This window comes from Lonchura striata, chromosome 4, assembly GCF_050655825.1.
Source record: "Lonchura striata isolate lonStrDom1 chromosome 4, ASM5065582v1, whole genome shotgun sequence".
NCBI lineage: Eukaryota > Metazoa > Chordata > Aves > Passeriformes > Estrildidae > Lonchura > Lonchura striata.
Window position 1 is genome coordinate 61,206,032 of NC_140706.1, and position 27,708 is coordinate 61,233,739.

Consider the following 27,708-nt stretch of genomic DNA (forward strand, 5'->3'; position numbering starts at 1 on the left):
CTTGCTTTTAGGATCTTGAAGACATGTGAGCAGATGAAAGGGACTGTATGCTTTTGATGTGTCAGGTTTGATAGCAAAGCCTTGTTAAGAGACTTTATCTTTAAAGAGTGTTATCTTTTGAATAAGGATGCTGTTTTTCATAGGGTTTCAGGAAAAGAAAATTCTTTCAGTTTCTATTTTAAATATATAATATTTCTATATTTAATAGTGGTCTGGAGGTGATCTCACATATCATGAGGACATTATTGAACAGCCTTATTGGAACATTCTTCCTAGACCCTATTATTAGTGTAGGAGCTGAAAGAGATAGGAGCAGCTGCTGAGATTTGTTCTGAGTGCCTGGGTGGGTGTGTTGGGGAGGCATTCCCAGTGACAAACAGAGGCACTAGGGGATGCCAGGAAGGAATTTTGGTTGGAAAGTAGTTGACATGAACTCAGTGGTTGATGATTCTGTTTCTTCTTTCTCTGTCTTCTCTCTGAGAGGTCTGAGTAGCTTAACTTTTCAGATGATTCCTGCCATAGTCGGCAGAAGTTGCTGCCTTCTTCACCTCATTTGATGTCTTTAGCTGCCTTTCTGGTGAAATTTTATAGAGCAAACTCAGGTGAATGTTCAAGTTTGAGTATAGGGATGAGCAGCAAAGGTCTAATAGGCATGGGTTTTAGCAGATGTTACCATGGCGATATGCTCATGGTTCCTAAGAGGTTTTGGAATAGAGCTGTAGGGCAGAACAACGGCTGGATCAAGTCCTCTTCAAAGCATGTACCTCTGATTCCTTGCTAGGCTTTGGAAAAGGTATGCTCAGACCGGTGTTGCCAATGTCAGTGGAGTTTTTAGTCACAGCAGAACAATTAGAAGAGAGAAAGACATGTCTTTTGTGGCTGTGTAAAAATTGATGTCAATATTTAGTAATGTCAGAGGAAGACAGCGTGTCAGTTTTCTGAGGAGGGGAGTGGTGGGGTTTCTTTCTTTACTTGCTTTCTTTAAGACACCTGCTTATTCCCAGTTGCTTTGTTTCCAGAGAGGGACCCATTATACTGCTCTCTAGTACAGTTTGCCTCAGCCTTTTCAGGTGATGGATTCACTAACCTTTTCCAGAGGGGAAAAAGAAAAAAACCTTACTGTTTTGTGTAACATTCAAATATTTAATAATATTGAATGGTGACATTAATTTATTCAGCATTATTGAGTGAATTTGTTAATTTGTTTTCATTTTCCCTTGTGCTTTTTGTTTGCTTAAACCTGTTGAATTTGACTGCTGGCAGTCACTTTTCTCAAGTTGCCTTTTGATACTTCATGGACTTCTTGTGGTTTTTGGATCAAAGCCCATGGGAATGTTTTAGTGGTGCATGCAGTATAGGGAGCTGAGGATTCTTTGGTGTTGTAAACAGTTCCATTAATATTTGTTTTCTTAAGTTCTAATGATGTTTATCTGTGAGCTGGTTTAATGTTTGTTTTCATTTCACGAAGATACATAGTTACAGATGTAAGTGGGTAATGAATGTGAATAGAGGGAATTGAGAGTTGTTGTTTTGTGTCCCAGCAAAATGAAGCATGTCTGTCTGGCAATGACTAATTCTTCTGCATACTCTTAGTGATACCAGATATTTAGGAATTCAAGTCAGAGGGAAATTCCTTCTTTGCTCTATATTTCTGCAATGAACAGCTTGGTGTGGTTGAGATTCTTGGTGGCATGAAGCTCTTTATTTAGGGTTGCCCCTAGAAAAACCCAGTGGAAGGATTTATATGCAGAAAATATAATCAGAAGAATTAAAGGTGAGTTTATTTACTTATGATCAGCCAAGACACAACCCATTTTAAAGTCTTGCTAATGGTTTCCTGTGTTCTATTTGTAGCACTGTTTTTTTTTTTTTTTTTGTCAGGTGAAGTATGTACATGTTAAAGCACATTAATATGAAATTATTCTTGAAAATAAACAAACAAAGCTCTTAATCTTTATAGCACTTAAAAATCCTAAGTGCGTAAAGCATTTTAGATGGGAACCTTTCAACATCCTATGCACTAGGTTGGGCTGTGGCTCTGTTTACACATGGCTGAAGTGAGAGGCCAAGTGATTAGATAGGATTGCACATTAAGCCCTCACTGGAGATGGAGTTAGTTATTAGGAGGCCCTGACATTTAACCTTTTTACCCGTGCATTGGCATATTATGGTTTGTAAGACAGCTTGGAGACACTGGGATTGTGCTGTAAATTGTGAGGGTTTCGGACTGCCCATTGAATTCCCTAACCGTTTTCTCCTTTTCCTATTGGTGACCCTACCCAGCTTAGTCTCTGCCCTTACAGATGGTTACTACTGACACCAGTCCTAAATTTAGCCCTAAATTTTTTCTTCTGAACCCATCCTTAGTCCTAATTTGGTGATTGTAGCCTTTAGCAGATACAAGCCAAGAAAGGAAAATTTCCCTGCTGATTCTAACATCTCTCTTCATCTGGCAAACCTCTGCTGAACCCAGCAATGAGTATTCCTGCTGGCTGCTACCCAGCCCTAAAAGTAATTGACTGAATTTTTGGATCCTTCTCTTACTGTCTGTTGACAGTGGTAACTAATAACAAACAAAAAATCTGAAAGCCTTGCAAGTGAATCCTAGCTCAAATCTTGCCGTAACACAATGCAGGTGGCTCCCACTGAACTGCTAAATAAGGCATGAACTAAATTATATTTGGTTCCATTGTTTTATATTGATTATGTATGGATAAATGTCTTAGAGTAGTATGAATTCTGGAAACCAGGAGTGAAGATTATAGAATGTATGTAAAGCAGTGTGCCTTTTATTTCCACCAAATGCGAAAGAAGAAAGAATCAGGAAGGATTTGGGTTTTTTAATGGGTAACAGCAAGCCAGCTTAATTGTAACTTGCCAATAGTCACAAAGTTTTCAATTTTTAAGCTATTTTTGTATTAGTAATTTTGCTTGCCTTATAAAGCATTTTTTAATCTCTGTTACTAATAAAGACAAGAGGATGGTTGTGCTTTGAGTTGACATCAGACCAAGAATACAAGAAGACTGTTTATGCAGAGATTCCCACTTTCAGATGCCTGCTTCGGGATTGAGACATATCAGGAGAAGATTCCCCTCCTCCTTCCCACAACCATACATGAGAAAGAAAACATGAGTGCTTTTCCTTTCCCTTTGTATCCATATAGCTTTTCCTTTCCCTTTGTAACCATATAGCTGATTGTATGTGAACCATTTGTCTCATCAGTCTTGATGGCACTTTTAAGGAAGTTTTAAATACAGGAGAATTAGATAACGATTTTATATATCTTTTACTGAGAGAAATTAATTTTTGTGATGAAAAATCTCTTCATTTACTAGGCTCTAATTAGGAAATCACCATCCATTTTCTGCACTCAGTTCTATATAATCTGTGCAACTGTGAGCACTGTTCAAAACTTATTATAATACCTTTGTCTGGGAATCCTACACTGGTCTTTGGTACGTTTTCCTTTGTTTCGTTATAAGTTGCTGCAATGTAGAAATAGGGAGGATCAGCTTGCGATACTCATGTTTGATTTTATTAAGTGCCTGTTACTGCTAACTCTACACTCTAAATAAATGTGAAACCAAATCACTAGTTTTGAAAGAGTGGGCTGGGCTGGAGAAAAGCCATAATGTTTTGATGTGGGTTTTGGCCACAGGAACAGAGAGGTCTTCTGAAAGGAGTGAATCTGATCTTATTTCTGTTTTTCTTTAAAAGTTTTCTTCTCATCAGACTCTGTCTCTTGACATCCCAGGGCATCTCTTCTTTCTATTGCATCACCCCATGATTACACAGTACTTTGGTGAGCATTCTTGTGGTCGGTAACCTATGTTAGTACAAGTTGCACTTCCAGCTTTAAATATGCCTCTAAAGAAGATGAAAAATAAACAAATACTTGACAGTACTGAGGGCCCATGTCCACCTGGGCACAAGCTTGTGCTCAGGGTCTTGCACACACCCAGTGCAAAACTGTGATGGTAGAAAATAGAAAGGCCCTGCTGGAGCCTCCAGAGGAAAAGCTAATGATGCTGGGGTTTGATATTATCTGTTGCTGCCAGTGCAACCTCCCTGGTTAATACAACTTCTGTAAGGGTCAGAAGCTGTCTGTGAGAGACTTTGTCCTGTGCTGGAGCTTTTGGTGCAAAGTCTCAGGCACTGCAACTCTTTCCTGTTAGCTCTCCTGTGCCCTTGCAGAGTATTTGCTTTCCCTGCCTGCTCTGCTTTTACCCCTGGAAGATACAGCTGTCATTTCTATTTAAACAATTAGTTGTATAATTTCTGTACATAGAAACAAAGGAGTTGAAGTATAAATTATTGCAGAACTTTTATTGTACAGTCTCTGAGGAAAGTGGATATTGTACTTTCCTTTCTTGCTTTCCACTATACTCGACACTTGCTTAATCAGATGTGCCGACATGCTTCCCCTGAGTAATTTTCCTTATTGTCTTAAGTTAGACATTTCTGCTTGAAACACTGCCTGAACATTTAATTGCTTTGGATGGGTATTTCTGCAGGAAAATCTTGGTAATATGAGTTATGCTTATGTTGTGTCCCCATGAACTCCATATACTTGTATGTATGCTTGTGTGTTGCATCTTGGTATGTGTGTACCGTTCAGCCATGACAGGAAATGAAGGGAAGAAACACTAACTAGAAAAACTTGTAATTCAGTCCTTAAGCCTTCTTTGATATGCTGTACCTTGCTAGACAGGATTGTTATTTGAATTGCAGGATTTGAAGTTGAGGGCAGAATAGCCTGAAGCACTCTGTCATACTAACACAGAAGCTTTCATAATTGGTACAATTAATACCAGTATAATTTCTGTTGTAGTCATCATGTAGGAAGAAAACCTCATTCATTTGACTGTAAACATTGAGGGCAGTATTTCTTACACATTGTGGTTCACTAAATTCCTCACAGTACTCACAGAGGCTTGCTAAACTGAGATTATTTATGTGAAGTGATTTATTGGGCAAAACTGTCAGCAGAACTGCAAGCCTCAGTCGAGCTGGGTGAGATTTGTTATATACCATGGCCTCTACTAGGGTTCTGGCAAGAGAACTTTTCCTGAATAATGTGAAAGACCTTGTCAAGCTGTCTCTGATAATTAGATTTGACATAGCTAATACCTGAAATACAGGCAGGACAGTCATGTGGCCAAATCATGGCTTGTCAGCAGTGAATGTGTTTGTTTGGGTTGCCAGTGTTGTTTTTGGGAAGGAAGCATTGCAGAAAGAACATCTAGAAAAAAATGTGTAGATACTTCATCCATTCTATGCTGAAATAAAAGGCTATAGTTTTGCTAAGCCAAATGGTTATTTATATATTTAATTAAAGCATAAGAACATCCCTTGTTTGATAAGAGGAGACTGGGAGATGTGCAGATGTTCTGAAATACTTCAAACATTTTAATTCTGAGTGTCTGAGAGTCACAGAATGAGCTTATGTTGTCAATCCTTCCTAGTCCTGAGGAACAGCAACATTTAACCATCTATCTCTTTAGTTTAATACTGACCTCCTGTCTCCCTTTTTTTTTAATGGATTATAATGTTGGATTAAGTGAGGCCGTCATGCAATGTATTAGGTGCTGCTGTTGCTTTCTTTAATGGCTGGGGAGGGATGCAATTTAAAAAAAGAAAGCAATAAAACATGGTTGTGCAGAAGTGTCCCTGTGTTTGCTGAAATTACAGATAGCATGACCAAGATCATCTAACTGTTGGAAGAATCCTTCAAGCAACCTGGGATTTCTGTGGGCATCATTTCTACAGAATAAATACACAATGTGCAAATGCTGGCTCTTGCGTTTAAAGAAAAGCAGAAACAATTGTTTTCTGTTCCCTTAATGCCTTTTTGTGTTCTTCAGATCAAAATTTGCTCATTTATATTAAGAAATGAAAATATATTTAGCTTGCTGATAAATGAAAGAGCTGCTTTAAAGTAATTCAGCAATTATTCATATTCATATCTCTTCCTAAGAGAGACAGGGAAGGTCGGTGCACGGTACAGCATGAAGTAAAAATTCTTCTCTTCTTCTTTTAAAAGAGCTTTAGATTAGTGTGTTTTGTTGCTTTCTAGCTTTAAGATTTTTTAAATTTTAACTTCCTACTATCAGAGGAAAAAGCTTTCTGGATTACTGTGGCAAACAGGCTAAATGGGTATAGTCAGAAATAGTTGTAGTTGCTTTCAACCAAATGTGGCCAGTTGCTCAATTGCCTTCATAATTCTTTCCTCTGCTTCTTAATTTGGTTGGCTGCACCTTTTTTATTTTTTTCTTCTAGCTCCAAAAGAAAGTTCACAATTCAAGGAAAGAATGAATTGGAACAGCTGGTGGCGTTTTTCTGAAATGCACATTCCTGCAGGTAGCAGGAGTTGCACCAGTTGAGCAAAAAAAAAACCCAAAAACCAACTTTGCTTATTGTTTTCTTTGGAGCCACAGAGTGGATTATGAAATTCCTGGAATCGAATGAAACTTCAAATATACAAAACATAAAAACAATGTCGTCGGCTTGTGGTTTGTGTTATTGGTAGGTTTTGGGGTATTTTTTGTGTTTCAAATTTTCTCTAACTCTGTCAGGCCTTGGACACAGGGAGAACTTGTGTCTGTGGCTGAAACCCCTTTGAAAGTATGAAGAAAGCCAAAGAAAAGCTAAGTTTGCAACTGTCTAAAGCAATTTCCAGCTGATAGTCTGGCTTTGTTGCACTCTGTTCTTTATTATACAAATCTGGCTGCTGGATTGCTTTGGTGCAGTGCTGTGCAGCAGCCACAGGTTCCTTTGGTCCAGTCCATGGGAGGTTAGAGTTGAGCTTCCCTGAAGAAGTGATAATTCTGGTTTATGGAGTCATTAGACCCACTGCTTTTTCGAATAAACAGAAGAGAAACTGGAACAAATGTTTGTATCTTACTCTTATTTGATCTGTTTGGCTGTATCACAGCATATTATTTAAGCTGTGTCACAGGAGTTGGTAGTGTGATGTTATTTCCCTCCCCGCCCACCCCCCCCCTCCCCTGCAGTGTATTGCCAGCTTTTTTTTTTTTCCCTTTTGTTGTCCTTTTGTTTCTCTCTGATTTCTGATTTCTCTGGTGCTCTAAGAATTTTTTTAAACCAAGAAAAAAGTGAACTTATCAGGGAAAGGGAGTTTCCTACTTTACAAAAGTGAAGATATGAAGATATGATCTATGAGAGACTTAGTGCTATAAAAAACTTAAAGTATTATTTATACAGACTTCAACCCTTTTTTTTTTTTTCCCTGAAGATGCCTAGCTATCCTGAGAAGTGCTATAATGCTTTCTGGTTTTCCCAGTTCATACTTGGCTAAACTGTGTGTGTGCAGAATGGATGGGGAAACTTACTGCCTGATGCCTGGTGAGATTTCCCTTCCCTCAATTAACTAGCTGGATCGTGTCAGTACTGCAAGAGAGAAACTGTGGCAACTTCTGTCTCTAACACTTAGAAAATGCTGGAGGAAGCTCAGGTGTGGCTATAACCAAATTAAACTGTTTCTAGCTTCCATGAGTCCTAAGCTCTTAAAATAGCCCCTTAATTGCTAACTTGTTAAAGTTTTCAATAAAATATTTACTAATTTCTCTCACATGCTTGGATGGTGTGAATGTGGCTTGATAGGCATGTCTTCATAGCATGATGAAGAATTTGGCAGCTAGAGGATTAAACACCATCTTGTTGCTTGTGATCTAGGTCAGATATGAATCTGGTGATCTGGATAATGACCCCCCAGTCATTGTTGACAATTACCTTGCAGTGGGCCTTCACTATAAATTAGAGCATTCGTCTAACATTATGCACAGTGTAAAGTTGCAGCATCATCCCTTTTTCTTCGGTTGTAGTATAAAAGTATAAAAATATTGTGAAATACAGCTAAGAAAAGAAAATTCTACATGAAGACATGACTTACTCTGAGGTTTGTTTGGGTAGTTCAGCTTTTAAAAACAGCACTGGTGAGGGAAGATGTGGTGACCTGAATAACTGAGTATATTGTTCACTAATAGATTTTATCCTGCTGATAAGAGGCTGAGGTACCTTCCTGTGTAATAGCTGGGGCACAGCATGAGTCAGTGACTTTATCAAAGTCTATTCATGGGCTGGAATATGAAACAAATTCTCTTGAGCTGGGTTCTATTGTTTTGTGCATGAAGCCTAATTCAATGTATTTATTTCTACTTTTAAACAGAATTTATGCCAAGCCACTTGAGTACTAGCAGACATACACTACATTTATTTATTTGTTTGCTAGTTTGTTTGTTTTCACAGGACATTTCACTAGTGTGAAATCATTGCCCCCGCTCCTTCAGAATTCCTGCCTAACTACAGTTGTTTTGAGCTTGGGATGCTGAAACAGTGGCAGGTATATGAAGCTAGGCAGATAGTTTGCAACTGGAAGTTTGCAAACATGCAGGTGCCAGTTTGATTCGGGATGAAGGTGTGTTTCCAGTGCTGTGGCCGGGCTGGTGTGTGCAGAGAACATGGATGTTTGTGGCATTTGCTAGCTGCTGAGCTGCTATAAATGATATCATCAGAGCCACACGTTGTCTGTGTCTTGCTCTGGGTTCATGATTTGGCTTCAGCCAGCTGCAGGGCAGACTTGCTTCATGTTTGAATCCAGTTTTCCTTGCAATACTGGCCATCAGTTTGCCCTTTTGGTTCTTAAAAGGATGAGTGTGATGTGTGTTGTGCTTCCTCCATGTGTACTGTGTATCCCTGGTGGTCCTTTTCCCATGGTTGCAGGATTTGCACAAGCCCAGCAATTGGTTTTTTTATCTTACTTCCCACATTTAGTTGTGAAATTACATTTACACATGGTGGGGTAGCAGAAATAAAGGTAGTGCTGCCATTGATCAGAGATTTCAGTGATGTCTGTTGAATGTGCAATTTGATCAAATTAACAACTCACTGGTTCTAATACACAGTCTTTCTTGGAAAATAAATCCTACTTATACTATGTCCTAAAATAGTGTCTCAGTTAATGTTACAAAAAAAAAGTTGTTATTTTGGGCTTATAAAAATCTATTTCCCGCATCATCATGCAACATTACTTGCAGGGTTGGAAGTGATGGATGCAAAGACTTTGAGATGCTTTATAAAAGATTGGCTTTAGTTGTTATCTGCTCTTCTGCATGCATTTCTGCTCCTTGGGAAGTGAATTCTGTGTTTCCAACTGCTTTTTTTTTTTTTTTTGTCTGCACTAAATTTATTATTATTATTATTATTATTATTTGCACTATTATTATTTTTTTTTGTTGTTGTTTGCACTAAATGCACTGATCTGCTTCTGGAAATACTTGGTGAACCAGGGCAGAGTGTTGGCTGTGTGTTGGCCTTTTTCCAGCTCAAACACCCTGCAGTCACATGTGTAGGGGTTATCATCCTGGTTTGAACTTTGTTTTGGCTTTTGGATGTGATAAATGCTCCAGGATCAACATGATAGCAGTTAATGAAACTACGGGTCATCAGTGTTTGTTTCTGAAGTGGAAACTGGCTGTGGGAGGGGAAATGTATTTCCTGTTACTTCATAATGTGGAAGCAAGGGATCTGCCTGGGCTTCTGTGTTCTGCTCTGCAGAGCTGCCGGGCTGCTTTCAGCAGAATGAAGTGGAGAAAGGTGGAGAGGAGCTACATGGACTTTGATGTTTAGTGGTGCACGTGTAGTTCAAGATGCTGTTCAGTGCACCACTGAACAGCAGTGCAGTAAATAAGTGCTTCTCATGTTTGTAACATGGCTAGGTGGCATCTTTCAGTGGCATGAAAATAAGAGGGAAAAACAAAGTTTCATTTCTTTGTGTCACAGGCACTTTGTTAGGCTGTGTGCTTATTTTTGGAGTATCCTGGGCATCCAAAGCATGGTGGGCAGCAGGGGAGGGAGGAGATTCTGCCCCTCTGCTCTGGTGAGATCCCATCTGCAGTGCTGCATTCAATTCTGGGCTCCCATCACAGGAAGGGCATGGACCTGTTGGAACAAGTCCAGAGGAGGGGGATGCCAAGATCATCAAAGGGATGGAGCATCTCTCCTATGAGGAAAGGCTGAGAGAACTGGGATTATTCAGCCTGGAAGAGTAAAGGCTTCAGGGTGACCTAATTGCAGCCTTTCAGTACCCAAAGGGAGCCTATGAGAAAGATGGAGAGTATTTACAAGGGCGTGTGGTGACAGGACAAGGGGGAATGGCTTCAAATGGAGAGACAGTAGGTTTAGACTGTATTTTAGAAAATAATTATTTACTGTGAGGGTGGTGAGGAACTGGAATAGGTTGCCCAGAGAAATTTTAGATGCCCCATCTCTGTAAATGTTCAGTGCCAGGCTGTATGGAGTTCTGAGCAACCTGGTCTAGTGGAGGGTGTTCCTCCCTTTGGAAGGGGTTTTGAGCTAGATGAACTTTACAGTCCCATCCAACCCAAATCATTCTATGACTCTATGAAGTATGTGATAGTGACTAAAATGTGACTTCTTGCAATACTCTAGAGTAAATGATGAAACAAAGATTACAGAATTGGAAAAAAATGAGTTGACTAATTGATTATTTCAACTTGGCCCTACAGGTCTGATCTGAGCATGTTTATATTATGAATAGACTACACTGTGTATCCAGCAGTACATTTTTATGTATCATTAAAATTAGCTATCTACATGGGGAGTCAGACCACTGCGCTCTCAATTTGTGCTTGTGTCCTGCCTTCACTTTTCTTTAGTTTTCCCTATTGCCCTGGTATTAAATTTGGAATTTATTCAGGTAGTCCAAAAAGACAGAAGCAATTTTCTGTTTAGTGAAAGGCTTTTGTCCTGACTCTCTTTGTTGATAACTAGAAAATGCTTGTGGCCATGTAAGCAAAATGTAAACAAAATATCTGTGTCTTAGCTATGCATCCAACTAACATTTCTGCTGTAGTTGCAAGTATGCTTACATTGGTATAAAGAATTTGGTAAAAAACCCAACAAATACAATGACTTACAGTCTTTTTTTCTCAATAGATCTATTACTTATGGAGAGTTGCAGTTGTAATGTTAGTAGGGGAAGTTTTACTACTGACCAGCAAAGATCCTTGATATCTGTTCTCCAGCAGTTGTGGATTTTCTGGATTTTCTCATCTGTCTCTCAGTCAACAAAAATAAGAAGAAAGGTAAAAAGAAGTCAGTGAGTGTGTTGCATTTCTCTTAGTTGGACATTCCTGCTCTTTAATTAGCATTGCAAAATACCTCTGTCATAAGATAAAGTGTCACTTACAGGTCTGCACATGCTGGATTGTTTTTTTTTAATTTTTTTTTTTTTTCTGTGACATTTGTACCATATGGAACTACTCAAAACCTCCCCACCTTTGTTTTGGCTGGTGTCACCCCTCAGAGTTTCTCATAGACTTTGGTCTTTTGAGTAGAAAGGTAGAGAAGTTGCAACTGAACCCCATTTAACAGGTTTTGCAGGTTAGTAGAGGTCCAGTGGACTGCAGCAGGGTGACTTCTGACTGAAAGTGCCAATCCAAAAGCCTTACTTGTTGAAGCTAATCATCTTTAGAGGTTTAATGTTCTTTGTTACGTAGCTTCTGATCCTGTCTGAGATTTTGTGTCAGTGTGGCCTTCATCTGTTCAGGACAGTAAGAAACAATACTTCCATGATACTATAATGTTTTTAACATGCAGGTAGTCCTAAATCATGGTGATAGTAGGAGGAAGTACAAACCTATTGTGGCTGTACATGTGGTCTGGCCTGAGCTGCTGACCACCACTGAGCTTCTTCATCTGCTTCTCCCTCCCCAGGATCTGGAAGGTGCTAATTGATTACTGTGGTCTGTGGCTCTTGATACTGTTTTGTGCTGCACATACTCAGAACAGCAATGAAACAGCCTGGACTTTGAGCAGGAACTTTTCACTGAGTTTGTAGTGTGTGTGTTTGCATCTTCCTGTAAAGCATGGCAAAGCACTGGTTTAAGTGGGCAAAGTAGAAAATTACAGCCCAAATTTGACTTGTCAATGTAGAGCCTAATGTTTAAGAAACCAATTAAGTTTAAAATTCCACAGCTAATGTGCTAAAATGGGTTTTCTTTTCACCTGCTTCAGCAATAATTTGATTATAAACTGGGACATGAGAAGAAATGTTAGTAAATTAAGAATACATTTAGGAACTTTCAGTGTAGGAATTATTTATTGGTGCTAACTGGGACTAGAGAATGAGATTGAGGAAGAATTTTAAGGCATATGTCTTAGTTGGCTGAGGGATCTTTCATGCATCTTGCAGAGTTTTGAAACAAGCCTAAAGATATTTTGCTTATGAGGACTAGAAGAAAAAGCATGAAGATTTGAACTGACACTTTGTCTTCAATACTTATTCCACTTATCCCAACCTAAAAATGATGTGTTTATATGATGAGATAGGTAGGAGTTGCTGGTGCCAGTACAGTACACTAGGTTGTTCACTGTAGCTCTGAGGGCCACGTGTGGACAGACCACTTTTGTCTATGCAGCCTGCTATGGAACAGAATGGTTAGAAACTGTTCTGATTTACATCACTAGACTCATTCAGATTCCCCTGTGTCCTACAGAAATCAGCAAATGTTTTTTCCAGCTGTCATTGACGGATGCCTTCACTGAACACTTCAGGGTTTCCAGTGTATTGCTGCCTTATTTTCATATGTGGTAGATTGAATGAGGCCAGTTCCTTTGGTGTAGAGAGGTTTTATTGACATTTATGGTTTGGGATTTGTTTTGTGGATATTTCATTGATAGCGTAGTTCTACAATTACAAACCAGCAGTGCAGCACAAACAAGATACAAGACTAGGATTCCTGACTCCTTCCTTCTGGTCTCTGTGACAGGTGAGCTGTGAATTATCCAAAATAAGATTTGAGCAAATGAAAGTATACTTGATCTGTCTTGCGACAGGCTCTTCTCTTTAATCAGAAAACTACTGACAGCCTTTCAGACAGCCTTACCATGTGATAACTGCTTCACAATACTCCTCTAATTATGTTTGCTTTTTAAATACTTGTGTGTTGAGTGGCTCTTGAACCATGCTGTTGTTGCAGGATTGACTTTGACATGGCAGAGCATCTGTCACTGCTCTGGAACAACAACCTATAGCTGTTAATACAGGTGCTTGCAAGTTTTCTAATAAAGGTAGTGCTCTAGATACACAAAGTAAACTGTTCACAAAGCTAAAAAGATCTTCTCCATGGATTCTTCTAGTTATGAAGTACCAGTGAGAATTAGTAGCAGAATTTCAGGAACAGGCCTGCCATGAATTGTAGCTCAATCCAAGGATACTGGGATCAGTTATAGTGGTTCTTCAGGGGAAAGACCAAACTTTTCAAGTATGCCAATAGATGATAATCTCACATTAAGGAGCCCAGCTGTGAAATGTTTGCTCTCCTAGTGGTTTTATTTATTTTTTTTTTTGGGTCATTGTTGTTTGTTTGCTTGCTATTCCTTTTGGGCTTTGTAGAAAGCATAGCTGAGTGTCCAGTGAGAATAACTGTGCTGCTGTACGTCACCTTGTGTGTCTCTCCTGTGTATATATAAAACCAAGGTATTTAGATTATAGTGGCACTTGGAAAAGCAGGGGGGGATTAAATCCCTGTAGCTGAGCAAGACTGAGCATGGTTGTGGTGAGACCAGAGATCAAAAACAGAGTGGACACTTTATGTCTGGTGTTACTGTTGCTGTTTCCCTAGCCATGGACAGAATTTGTTCAAGTAGTTCTTGTAATGCTTTCTCTTGTATTTTAATCTTTCTGAGGGGGGAAAGGAGGAGAATACAATTATTTCAGTTCTCTAGAACAAGATGCTTTTGACAGTACTTCTCTTTTAGTACTATTTTAGTGCTTAAGTGGTGGTAAATACTAAATTGTAAGTAAATCTTGTGCTGTCCTGTGACTGCCTTAACTGACTAATCACTGCATTGGTGGTCAGTCTGTCTTTCCCTCTCTTGCTTTTAGCTTATGACTTTGAATTTATGGAAAGCATGTATCTCTTTCATGTTAGCCTGAGCTGTAGGTTTTCTTTTTCCCTTGAATGTGAGAAGAAACAGACTGTTGAAGGAGCCAGATGGAAAGGTCTAATTTTGGGAAATATGGATGTTACATTGTCTAACAACTCTGCCATTCACATATCTGTTAATATGGGGTTCCATTTTATTACTTAGGTTACTTTCAGAGTGTTCTTCACTGCTTGAGTGACTCTTATCTCATAGTTAATTTGTATGTTTTGATCATTATTTATTAAAGGTTTCTGTTTTGCAACTGGAATAAATATAATGTAAAACTTGTAAGAATGCAAGAGATATTGCATTAGGGAAGACATGTCTTTGTTTTCTTAAAGGGAAAGAGCAAAGAGAAGGGAGAGGAATAAAAAAAAATAAATCCTCCCTTCCCCCCTTACCAATCATCAAGATCAGGTTCTTTTAAGTTTTCTCTATTGCAATATTGCTCAGCCTCCCTGAAGTACTTTTGCATGTTTGCAGGAATAGATGAATAAATACCCTTCTTTTCTTCTGTGACCATTCCTGTCACCTCTTAGAATGCCTTAAAAAAAGAAGAAAGGGTCCAGAGTAATTCCTAGTTTATTTCAAATAAACGAAGTGTTCATTTTTCTAAAGGCCTGTAATTTCCAGAAGAAAGATTTTTAAAAACTAAAGTGCATATTTTTTCTTAACAGCCTATGATTTTTTATTTCCTCAGAGATCAGGAGTTTCCATGTAGCAGTCTTGTCATCCTCTGTTTCAAAAGACACAGGCTTGGTCACTTGAGACTGAGTCCCTTCTTTTGCTGTAAACTAGAAATCAGAGAGTATTTAAGCACCACTTCTTTAGTGTGATCCACAGACACCTGTTTAAATCTGGTTATAATTTTAAAGACAGTTTACAAAAGAGCCCTTTTCATTGAAATGTCAGCCAAGCAAATTGCTTTCTTGTTGATTTGTACTCTACATGTATAAACATAACCACATGACAGTTGGATGAGTTGAATGATAGTTTTAAGTGCTAATATTTTCAAGTTGTTTTTTTTTTTACAGTAATGTCTGTTGTGGCAGAGTGTGGGACAAACACAGGGCAACTACTTAATCTTCCCTATCAGTTTGGCAAAATCTAGACCTAGTCAAGCAATTATACCCTGCAGTTGTCATGATAATTCACATGTGATACCTTGTTCAAATTTTTTTTTTGTTTGGTATTTGTTATTAGTTAAGTACTTTGATTTCTTCCATCATTTCAATTGTTTTCTGCTTGCTTCCAAGCTTGATCTGTGAATAAATAATCAGATATAAAAGGCATGTGCATTTCAAGTTCTGTGAGCAGACAGGACAGTTTGTACCAGTGAGTGCTGAAGCTGAGCTGTAAAGCCATTCAGCTGGAGTTCAGAACACAGCGGGGATTGTTCTAGCAGGACAGTTCAGAGGAGGTAGGTGTACATGTCCTGTCCCTGGACTGTACAGATGCAGTGCTCTCACTGCTGAAAGCTGAAGCTCTTCCTTCAGATTGTTGTGTAATTTATCATCCCATCTTTGTATATATAATTTGATATATTTATCATTCCCCAAATTCAGAATTTGGGGCTCTTCTGTGAGTATAGTACATTTAACAGTGTGCCCAGGTGGCCAAGAAGGCCAATGGCAGCATGGCCTGGATCAGCAATAGTGTGGCCAGCAGGACCCAGGCAGAGATCATCCCCTTGTTCTGGGCACTGAACAAATCCTGGGTTCAGTTTGGGACCCTTCCTGACAAGGAGGACATTGTGGAACTGGAGCTTGTCCACAGAAGGGCAACAAAGAGAAAGGTCTGGAGCAGAAATTCTATGAGGAGGAGCTGGGATTTTTTAGCCTGGAGAAAAGGAGGCTCACAGGAGAGCTTATTCCTTGTAACTCCCTGAAAGGATGCTGTAGCCAGGTAGGGATTGGTCTCTTCTCCCAAGGAACAAACAACAGTGCAGGACGAAACTGCCTCCCCAGGGGAAGGCTAGGTTGAACATTAGGGAAAAAAACCTTCACTGAAAGGGTTATCAAGCATTGGAACAGGCTGCCCAGGGAAATGGAGTGACCATCCCTGGAGGTATTTAAAAGTTGTGTAGATTTGGCACTCAGGAACACGTTGAGGGGTGGATTTGGAAGTGTTAGCTTTTAGTTGGACTCAATCTTCAAGGGTCTTTTCAAACCAAAATGATTCTATGACTCTATAACGTAGATTATCACAGTCCAAGCAGCTTCTCATTTCAGCTGTCAGCCTGGCAAAATATTTTAGGTTTTTTTTCCTTTATTGTGTTATGTTCTAGAGAAGGGAACCCACATCTATGGTGGTGAAATAGCAGGCCAGAGGCCTTACAAACTGAGTCTCAACTTGAGCTGACAAGCCATGAGAAAGCTGACAGCTCTTGGTGAAAACAGTCCTGCATCAGTGAAAAACAACTTGTTTTCTTTGAGAAGAACTTTAGGACTGTGGAAAACAACCTGTTTTCTCTGAGAAAGAACTCTAGGACTGTGAGAAACACTAGCCACCTGTATACAGTGGTTTTACACCATTAGGTAGAAAAATGAAAACAGTATGTCACAAACAACTCAGTCTGCATGCACACATCGAGGGATTGAGTGACCAATCTATACAGGGTAAAAACTTGTTACTGACCAATTTGGGACAGACAGAGGATGTTCTTTAAAAACTCTATATAAAGAACAAACCAGAATCTTCTTTTTTGCTCCATAAAAAAGAATGTGTCCTACACTACAGAGCCACATATCTAGATTGAGCTGACACTGTTTGTTGGCAGCCATGGATTGCTTTAGTCTCTGCTCTGGTTTTGTCTGCCTCTCAATTTGTTCTGATGTGCAGTTAAAGCTTCAAGTGTGTTCAGTGTGTCGGGGCTATGAGGACAGGGTTGTGGGTAATTAGGCTGATGATAAGCAGGGACAGTATTTGAATATGAACTGTTGTTTACAGGACACAGGGAAGAGAGACAAAAGAAAAAACAATTATTTCTGTTTTATGAACAAGCTACCTGAAGCTTAATAATGCCTCAACTCCAGAAATGGCAATGGAAACACTTTAGAAAACATCTTTCTTTTTTGGAAATGCTGGCTTGCTCCTTTTCCCTCAGCTTCCACCAAAGAAATTCAAACATGACTGAACCAAGCCCTGAACTTTTGTATTCTTACTCCGTTATAGGCAGTCTTCCTCATATCCTCAGTTGAGAGAGTAGTCACTTCCACTGCAGGAGATACACACAGGAGTTTCTAAGGGAGGCTGTGAATTCTTTTTTGGTATTGCTTGTCTTGGGCAAGAAACTGCTTTATCTGCTCTTTCATGAGAACATATTATGGCAAAATGCACAATAACTAGTAATGCAGCTGGAACAGTTAAGTAAGGGAAAAATCAAAAAGTTACTTAGGCTTGTGCTTTCACTCAAATTTTACATGTTATGCTTATTTAGAAACAAAACCAGCTTGACTTTTTCCCAAAAACATAATAGTATATTTAAGCTAATTTTTGTGTGAATGATATAAATTATGTGAATGATATAAATGTGAATGATATAAAGTATGAAGGATATAAAAATAAAAAAGATTCTCACTGTGTTACATACTGTAAATGTTCTTTTTGTTTGAAAACATAATGAAATATGGAATTGCATTAGAAGACTAAAACATTTTTTGCTTCCTACTGCAAGGTGTTTGTTTTTCGTGCCTCGTGTTTCTTAGAAGGATATGGTGTTTGCTCTTGGCTATCTTTAATTGCTTTTGCTCAGTTATTTTGTTTTTTAATCATTTAGTGATCTTTGATTCAGGAACCAAAGGAAACTCATTTAGAGAAATGTACTGAAAACCCAAAGCAGTGAGGTTTTCACATGCCTGTGTGCCAGAAGCTTTAAGGTCAAAAGTTTTTTCCCAGTCAGAGTCAGTGAGTTTTACTGTGTGTCACTTTTGAAATACACATTATCAGCCTACATTTGATTCATTGGCCTCTTGTAAAATTTCTAATCTGAAACTTTCAGAAGGATTACAGGATTTCTTTGCACACAGAGTCCAACTCTTGCACAACCCTCTGGACCAAAGATGAGTGAAGTTTCTCCTTTGGCATGTACCACACTACATTATTGATTGTTTAATTCAGTATTTCCTGCTAAGCTCTGTGAGCAATTATTGGTGGCAGAAACAATAATTTTATTCTTTGCCCAGACAAATAAATTGCAATAATTGGAGAAGCTGGCAGGTGAAATGAGGCTGAAATATCTGGGTTTTCTCTAGCAATTACTTTTTTAAAAAAGCTACAGTGAGAGCAGGGAAAGAGAAGTATAAAGCTTATCCTTTAAAGTAAAGGTTTGTGTATTTGGTGCTTCCTGCAATTTTTGTTTATTTAAAGGAAACTTACATTCAAAATAAAGATGTCGAAATATTCTGTTGTGTTCATGTAAGGCTTTGGTCTGACCTAATTAGAAGCTTCATTTTTAATATGTTTAGTCAGAAACAGTTCATCTTAAAGCTGTCAGCAAAGTTTTTTTTTGACACACAACTGTTGTGTCACTTTGCACTTAAAGTCCTTATTTAAGTTTATTAATCCATTTAAGTCACCCATTGCTCTGCTGTCTGCTGCTTTTTCTGGAAACTGTATATGACAGAAGTACAGGCTGTCCTCTTCCTGTACAGTTGCTGCCAGCTGTTTTCTCTGTCAAAATTTGGATTAATTTCACTTCTGTGTTGAGCTGCAGCAAGGTTATTCTTGAACTCTTTCATCTTTGAGGATCTGTCCTTCTTGATGCTGAAGATTCATCTTTTAATAAATAAGGAAATAAATAGCTGCAGGATTGGGCACTTGGTCATTATGTGTTGAGTTATAGATCTCAACTGTTCATTTATCTGATTTCTCATTGTGTTTTCCTCTCTCCTCTCCCACTTGAATCCTGTTGCACTTGGGAAAATAAAGCTGTGCGGTCTCAAGTCTTTGCATACTGGAAGAATTTTGCTTAATGTTCATGACTCATGAGCAGAGGAATTGGTGAAAATATAACTTTATTTTTCTGAGCCTTCTCTGAGCTTCCTGATGATGAATTATTTGGTAGCCATTTCATATAACACCCTAATTATAGGTGTGCACTTGTGCTTCATGCATGTTTGGACGTGTTTTCTTGTAGAGAAATCACAGTATCATGCAAGTTCAATCTCCTTCTTGTTTTTTTCTACATATACAAATATTTAGGTAGCAATTCCATACAAGTGACAAAGTTTTGAGACATCTACCATTTTAGCATCTACCATTTTACCATCTACCATTTCACATTCATTGTGAATGATATTTTTTCCTGCAAAGGTATTTAATGTTTAATATTGACATTTCTACAAAATGAGGTCTTGCTGGAAATATTTCTTGGATGTGAACTCTCTGAGATGGTGTCTGCCCAGTGGCAGCAGATGTGGCATATGAAAAACCTGCAAGCTGGTGTGTTTGTTGTGACCTTCTCATCCCAGGCTGAGCTGGGTTTCCCCTCCAGCTTTCCCAAGCAGATGAAGTTTCAGTCATGTGTGCTTTCTACAAGAGACTTCAAGTAATTAAGTCAGTCCTGTTTCTTGGAAGGGGGAATCTCTGTGCCTTGGTGGTGGGTCAGGACCTCTGCTGGTTTGATGTCACAACTTGACCTGACTGCCATGAGCAAATTTTGCTGACTGAAGAAAGTAGATGTGTCCTGTCAGTTATTTGGATTTAGAAAAGTGCTTTGAATTCAGTGATTATTTCACTTAACATGAGTTGTGTGGGGTTAATGCTTCATTGCCCATTTCACAGTGTAGATTTGATTATGTAGGGTTGTTCCCAGACCACAAACCTCTTTTATAATTTGCAGACTATAATGGCAAAATTTAGCTTCTGACCAACAGTCAATTGCTATTTTTCTTTTGCAATAAAAACAGTATTTCAGCACAATAATATATTAACTTTGTAGTTGTCTGGGAACTCAGTCTGGGAATGAAAGCAATGATCCAAAATTTAAACATTCAGAATGCTGATGTTGGATAAGTATCTGTAGAATAAACATTTTTTTTTTTCCTCTAAGTACTTTATTTCTTTCAGAGTTTCCCAGTTGAGAATGTTTTCAGTTAACTAGCACAATTTTTCATCCTTAAGCAGTATGGTCTTCTGATTTACTTGCTACTGAACAGCAGTAATGCATGAAGGCCCTCAAATCTGTGGTGTTTGACAAGAATTTTAATTGAAGAATAAAACATCTGGAAATCTATGATCTACTAAGTGATCAGAGTTGTATTACAAATGCTATCAGTTTTAAATTTCCATTTCAAAATTTGTTGCTAGCAGTGTAATCTCACCTTCTGAATTCATGCATCTTCACATTAATAATAGTAAAATCTTGGTGGAATGCCATTACAGTTTTCTGCATTGCAAATTTGTTTTTCCTTATTCTTCACTTTCTATATTAATTCTTTCATTCTGTTTCATTGTTAGAGGCACAGAGTTTGTGCCATCGGGAAGATGGTTCGGATTCCTTTGAAGACAGATTATCTTTGTGGTGCTTCACAGGACCTTTCCTCAGAGTTGCAAGACCCTTCAGCAGAGACTTTGGGATACAAATATTATGTCAGGGTGGTTGCAGGAATATTTCTTCATCTCTGAAGCAGTGAATATATCTGCAGGATTGTAGGTCCAGGATGGAGCTTCTCTTTTGCTTTCATAATGTAACTTATGCTGTTCCTGAAAAGCAGAACTGAAAGATGTAGTCACCATCTGAGCTCACAGAGGGGTGGGAACACTTTTTCGCAAGAGCTTGTTGGAGATGCTTTAGAAAATCCATAATCATTGCTGAGACACTATATGTGCTTTTTTGCCTAATGCCTGTGATGCAAAGAGGAAAATGCCCTTGGCAGGGTGGAGTAGGGCTGCTGGCAGATTTCAAAGATCCAACTAAAAAGGCAAATAACCAGAGCCCAAGAAGGTGTGGTGCAGCTGAGGGACAATACCAACAGGACTTGGCACTTTTCCCATAGTAAGATGCTACTTTATTTCATATGTGGTAATTAGCATGTTAATGATATGTTTCTTGATGTGGAGGATTATGGAGTTTGTACCCTTGCAGTTGCAAGGATAGAAAGAGGAGAAATGAGTCAAGTCTGTTTAAACAATTTTGCATATTTATGGAAAAAATTAGTCTACTGACATCTGAAAGATTTCTTAACTTGCCTGTTCTGATTCGTATGTGGAATAGTGGCGTTTAGATCATGGGATTACGCATTTGAAAGAATGAAAATCATAAAATTCTTGCAAGAATTGGGTTCTCTCTTTTAAGGAGTGGGGAGGTTAGAATGTGGGGAGATTAGAATGTGTCTTTTGTGCTCCACAATGTGACTTGTTCAGACTAAATAGCCTGGTTTTGCTTGTCTCAAAATGACACCACAATTAATGACCCCAGCATGCAGTAAAACTGGTAATAGGGAATGTCCATCACTGTGGAAAAAACATCTGGGAGCAGTAGGTTCCTAAAAGAGGCACTGTTTAGAAGAATGGTATTCATTGCCCCTGATATTAGTAGTTTTTATTAGATTGAACACTAAAAATACGCTTTAGTTTTTGGCTTCTGGGTTGTTATTAGTTGGGAGAGTAATGAAAAAATGTGGACTTTAGTGTAGGAGAAGAATTACATTACCTATGTCAAGAAGAAAAAATACATTAGTGATCAAGATTGCTAAAATTCTTATTGATCTCATGTTTTCACATATAAATTACCTTAGAGATGTTTTTTTTTTTATTTTACTCTTGAAATTTCCTTTTTTCTATTTGATGCAAAGTGTTTGGTTGCATGTGGGTTTTTTTTCTACTTGCAAAAATGCTTTCCATGTTAAAATTTGAAAGACTTTTCCCAAAACATTGCTGCTGCCATCCCTATTTTTTGTAGTATTTTGAAAATTTAAACTCTTGCTTATGTGCCTGAAAAAATTCTGACGAATTTTCCAAAACAGTAAAACAGTTTGTAACTTTGGTACACTTAATGTGGAATTGCCTCAGACCTGAGCATATGAATGAGGAGGATGTGTAGTTGTTGACAGCTGGAGAGGAACTTTTGGGCCAGCATGAGCAGGATGCTAGTTGGATTAAACTGAAATGGTGAGAGGTTGAGGTTTTCCTTATTTGTTTTAAAGGTATGGGATGGACCAGCTGCACTGTATTATGTAGGGGAGCCAGTGGGAAGTTGAGCCACTTGACAAATCAGTAATATGTTGCTTTATAATAATTTTCATAGCCAGAATTGCTCAGCTTTCAGAAACCTGTGAGCTGCTATGGGTAATGTGACATGATTAAGTTGAGACTCCAGAAACCTCTTAGACTTTTAACTTGATTTCCATTCAGGTTTTGGATGGGAATGAGTAACTTTGTGTTTTAGAATTTTTTTGTTTTGATTGCTCTTTCAATATATTTATCAGATAAAAATGAGGAGTAAAAAGTCTATTTGGTTTTAGGGAGTTGGAATGTGTTACTGCACTTAGGAATTTTGCCACAAGGCCTGCATCTGCTAAGTTACTAAATTAATCCTGTTTATCCACCCTGCTAAGGTAGTGACTAAATCCTGTTCATGTTCTCAGTGTCATGGATTATATTATGTTCATTGTTCACCTTGTGAAAGGGGGCACAGAAGAGGAACACAGAGTTGCTTTTAAAGTGTTGAGATGGTGCATTTTTTGTATGAAATGTCATACGAGTCCGTACTGCGGCTCTTGGACAAACTATTTTAAGTGCTCTGTTCCTCTGTTGGCTTTTGTAGGAGACTGGGAAGAAGAGGGGAGAGGCCAACTCTGGCTCAGTTTGTTTTTGCCTGTTTCATGATGGTGTGTGGCTTGCCTGATCTTGGCCCACTTCAATGAAAATACCTCGAGAAGTCTAATATTAGTTCTTAAAGTAGCTTGAAGATGATCTTGGTAGTTAAATCTAAGTGTTTGTTAACCTTCTAGCTTTTTAGAGGGGATGTTGTTCAATGAAACCAAAGCACTTTCAATCCATGTTAAATAAAGCTGCTGGAAATCTGTCATTCCTGGAGTGTATCTGTTAAGAGTCAGTGAAATTTGAAGTTAGGATTGAGGAATGGTGATGTAATTCCAGTCCTTCTTAAAATCTTGATGCAGAAATGTATATGTTGTTGTAGAAAAATATTAACACATACAAATGGGTGCATGTTGTTCTGCCTTCCAGAAGAGATCCTGAATAGCTTTAGAAAGCAATATTGTGAGGGGCTTTGTGCAAGACTTCTGGTTTGTGTGGCTAGCACTGAGGTTAGTACTGATCTTAAAAGGAATCATTGGATTCTGGTGCTGTTAAGTGAGGCTTGGCCACCACCCAGCAACTAATGGTGTCATGTTGGCTCAGCTCGACTGAGATAAGGAACAAAAGTATTTTCTTTTAAATCCAAATGGAAAAAATATTGAGGTTTTTGTGTGGGTTACTGCCAGCACATCTGGCACTGGACAAACTCACAGGAGCACTTGTTACCAAGGTGTTTCAGAGCAAAGTGAGGAAGCAGGCAGCTGCTCCTGTCTCTTTTGCTGTATTTTTAAATAGTTGCATCCAAATATGAAAGAAGTACAGTGTACTGATATGAACAATGCCAAAGAAAAAATTAAAAGCTCTGATGTCCTTGGGTCCCCTCCCTTCTCTCCTTGGAAATCTGTCTTCAGTCTTTTGGTCCAAATATTTAGCAGATGCTTAGCTTCTTTTAGTGTTTTAGAAGGTGAATCTTTGAAATGACTCTGCCTTATGGGTTTGCCGGTATTCCATTGTATTCAGCAGTGTTAGTGTTCGGTTGATATTTAAAGCACTCTTTGATCTTTAATGCCCTGTTCCTCCCTTTCAGTGATAACCACTGCTTGTAACAAGCAACAACCCTATTGCTGCTTCCTTTATCTTTCAGTTTGGTGTTACTTTGTAAAAAGTGGAGATTAAAGGGAATAAAATAGTTACTCTTCAGTGGGCCACAGCATTATTCACATAACCAGTGTAACTGCTTATGCTGTTTGATACCTAATTGTACTCAAGTGATGTTTTATTCTAGTGTTTATAGCTGGAATCCATTTGGGTTTGCAATCTGCTATATAACACATACTGGACTTGCAGGCTCTCATACTGCTGTGGAACAATGCTGGGATGTATCTGTCAGTGCCAGACAAATAATTTTGCTCTAGTAAAGGTCTTCTGACACATCGTGGTGAAAGCCAAGTTATATTTATGAAATTTCTAATTCAAACAACAATGGTCGATATTTAAATTATAGCACAATAGTCAGACACTGTAGTACTTACAATTATATCAGCATCTAGTTTGTTTTTATAAATGCTTATAGTTGGGTGAACTTCTGTGTATGTACATTTGGAATTTATCAGAGGAATTGAAGTTTTTTGTTCCACAGTGGAAGGTTTGACTGCAGGTGGTCTCAGGTATCTCACTCTGGCTGTGGCTCCTCAGGTGGCAAGAAAATCTACAAAGCTGTTATTTATTTATTTGTTTGTTTGTTTCCAGCCACCATCCTTGTAATTTTTCCTGTGCCTTAACAAAAAAATCAGTATTCTTGCTCTGACCTTCTGAGAAAGTTTTCCTCCATTGTTACTTGATACTCAGTTTTGATTTTGCTCCAGTGACTTCTTGCTTTTGTTTAAAGTTCCAAGTTCTTAAAATCCAGAAAATCTCTTCTTGTTTTCTTCCAGATGTTGATCCAATAGTCAAGTATCTGCAGCTTCTCTTGACCCATCAGGTTGTTTTTCTGTGACCCAAATCCCTAAGTCCCTCCCACTCACTGATGGTTTCCAAAATTTTCTGTAATGCTTCTTAAACATTTAAGAAATTATTTATGGAAATATGTTGCAAAAACTTAATGTGTCTTCATGGTTTTAATGAGGAACTCTGTAAATCTAGCTTTGCTGTGTGAAAAGGTTATTGCTTCCAACAACATAGTCAGTCCTTGGGTTAGTACTTTCCAATCCCTGAGCAGGTTCGGTGATGAGAAATGCATAAATGTGGGTTTCTGATCCTGTGAGAAGCTGAGTGTTTTTATTCAGCCCATTCTCAAGCTGATTGTGGATGTTGGACTTTGCACTGAAAAAGCCTGGGTGTGGCCATAGGTTTTGTTTGCTGTCACAAGAGAGTGACAGTGGAGCCTCTAGAAAGGCTTATAAACTCACTAGTATTGTACCTGTTCAGTCCATTAAATGGGGGTGTTGTGTGCATGTGGTGCTGCCTGAGTCTCTTAGCATGTATCTTGATCAACATGATTTGAATGCTTCACCTCTACGAGTAGGAGAAAACATAATAAACAATTCCTTCCTCTAGCATGGGGCTGACTCTCATATGACAGGGCTTTGGGAGGGGATTATTGGATTCAAGAAAATGTAATAAGTTTGGGAGAATGAGTGTTGTTGGAACCATTCTCCCATAAATAAATTCTTTTCAGCCTTGTGCTGTGACCTGGCTCACAAATAAGTGTAACATTAGATGGTTAAGAACCTTGTTATTTTCTATATTTAAGCCTTTCACATCCAACAGAACTTGTTTCTTTTGCTATTTGCTTTATGTACAGCTGTTCAGCCCACAAGACATTTGAATTAAAACACCCATGTTTCCTTTCACATGGGAGTTACATTACTGCTTCCTCAACCTCCTTATCCTTGTTATTTCAACCCTGTGCCGCATCCTACTACATCATGTGTTGGAGGGTATATGCACAGGTTTAGGAGGGAACAGCTGTTACACAATGGGCGAGGAGAAGACTAATGAGAAATGGGTGAAAAGAGAGGAAAAGGAACACAAAGCATTTATTTTTTCATTTTAGACTGTGTTTTGCTGTTTGTAGAGTATTTGACTTAACCTTTTAAGTAGTTGAACTGAACTTCCAGTATGAGGGGTTGTACTAGGACATGTGATAAAATATGTGGTGTGTTTGATGCAGGACTGGTAATAAAATTGTGTGATTTTTTTGTTTGTTTGTTTTTGATTAAAAAAACAAAACAACAAACCAAAAGAAAAAAGAAACCAAAACAAATTGCCTCCCTCCTAAAGCTAGAACAAAAAAGACCAAGCTGGTAATCTTTTAGTGCCTGTTAATATTAAAGAGCAAAATGCTTAGCTCGCCTGTTAAAAGAGTTCTTCTTAACCTTTCAGAACTGCATGTGATAAGAAAAAGATTATAGATTAACTAAGTACTTTAAGTTGTCCTTAACTTTGGCTGACAGCAAAAATATGAGTAAAACCTTCACTACTGGGTAGAGGTATACCAGGACACGCATCTTTTTTTTTTCTTCCTACTGAATTGTATCCTTCCAGAACTTGTGACATTCCCAACCTGCACATGTCAGCACAACAGGAAAGTGTGTGCACACTGTTTATTTACAACTTTATGAATTTAAAGATTTATCATGAGGATTTATCATGATGATATTGTGACTGAATATGGAGTCTGATTACTTCCTGAGTGCCTCTGATCTCAAATTGCCAAATGTTAGTTTGGGTTAAATTTGGGTTGCTGGAAATGTTTTATAGCTATTACAAAACAGTTATTATATAAAATTAATTTTAATGCTGTGTGTTTAACTTAGGTTTTGGCAGAGTTTAACTCCATGGAATTTCTAGTTCAAGTGCAACAATTCTTTTGTATTTGGTTTACGTATATTTATGTATAAAGATTTCACTAGCAGAGCTATCTGTGTATAGTGTCTAGAAAATTCCAAGATGTGTATTTGTGCTGATGAATATGTGAGTGAATTTAGGCTAGTAGAACAAGACAACTTACAATTTACAGTGTCATGCCCTTAACTTCTGTAATTATAGATTTGTTTTCATGGCCTGTGCCCTAAATTGAAGTGAACTGTAAGGGTAGATGTAATACTATACACATGATCACATGTGCTTTCTACTGTATGGCTTTGCATAAAGAAATCTGTGTGACAAACTCCTTACCAGAAGAGGGTTAGGCAACACTGGATGTCCTGTAATGTTCTTAGACAGACCTGTATTAAGAGTTTCTTGTAAAATTTGGTTATTCTAGGCATAGAAAGATCTTCTGGCCTACATAAAATGACTGCTTACCCTTCAACCTGTGCTTTTTTTTCTTGCAGACCTTTCAGCAGCCCAGAGAAAATTTGCCCATTCTCTGAGAGACTTTAAATTTGAATTCATTGGTGATGCAGAGACTGATGATGAAAGATACATAGGTAGGTATGAAGTAACTGGGAATGGCTATATTTTTTCAATGCCATCCTGCAACATTATTAAACTTTGTATTGTTTTATATTACAGATGCATCACTTCATGAGTTTTCAAACTTTTTAAAAAATCTTGAAGAACAAAGAGAAATTTTGGTGAGTTGCAATAAATGATTTAAAAAGCTCTGCACATAGCAAAGAGATCAAGGTGAAATTGCTTTTATTGCTTCGTTAACCACCAAGGCGTTGCTATCACTGACTTAACAGTGGGAACTCTCATTGTGCAGCATCTGGTTCTGTAGTCTAGAGTACAAACAACTAGTTCTCATTAAAGAAGTAATCTGTATGGTAGGGATGGATAAATATGAGTTGGTTTAAAATAATCATGCCAAGATTAGTTATGGCTGGGGTGAATGGGAAAACCACCCTAAGTTTGTTTTCCATTTCCGGTAAAAATCAAGTTGAAAGAGTTAATGCTGCAGCAGGGGACACTCAAGTTTTGGCAATTGGCCAGCTTTGGATACAGGATCTCTGTAGTTCTGGCTTCAA

General features: G+C 38.3%; 1 protein-coding gene across 3 annotated transcripts in view; it reads left to right on the forward strand.

The window, feature by feature from the left end:
- ARHGAP10 (Rho GTPase activating protein 10) overlaps positions 1-27,708 on the forward strand; it is a 136,812-nt gene that overhangs the window by 12,567 nt on the left and 96,537 nt on the right. For all 3 annotated transcript variants that reach the window (XM_021536597.4, XM_085579282.1, XM_085579281.1), the window contains exons 2-3: positions 27,073-27,168; positions 27,254-27,315. In XM_021536597.4, the coding sequence (XP_021392272.2) occupies positions 27,073-27,168; positions 27,254-27,315 (158 nt within the window). The remainder of the gene's footprint in view (positions 1-27,072; positions 27,169-27,253; positions 27,316-27,708) is intronic.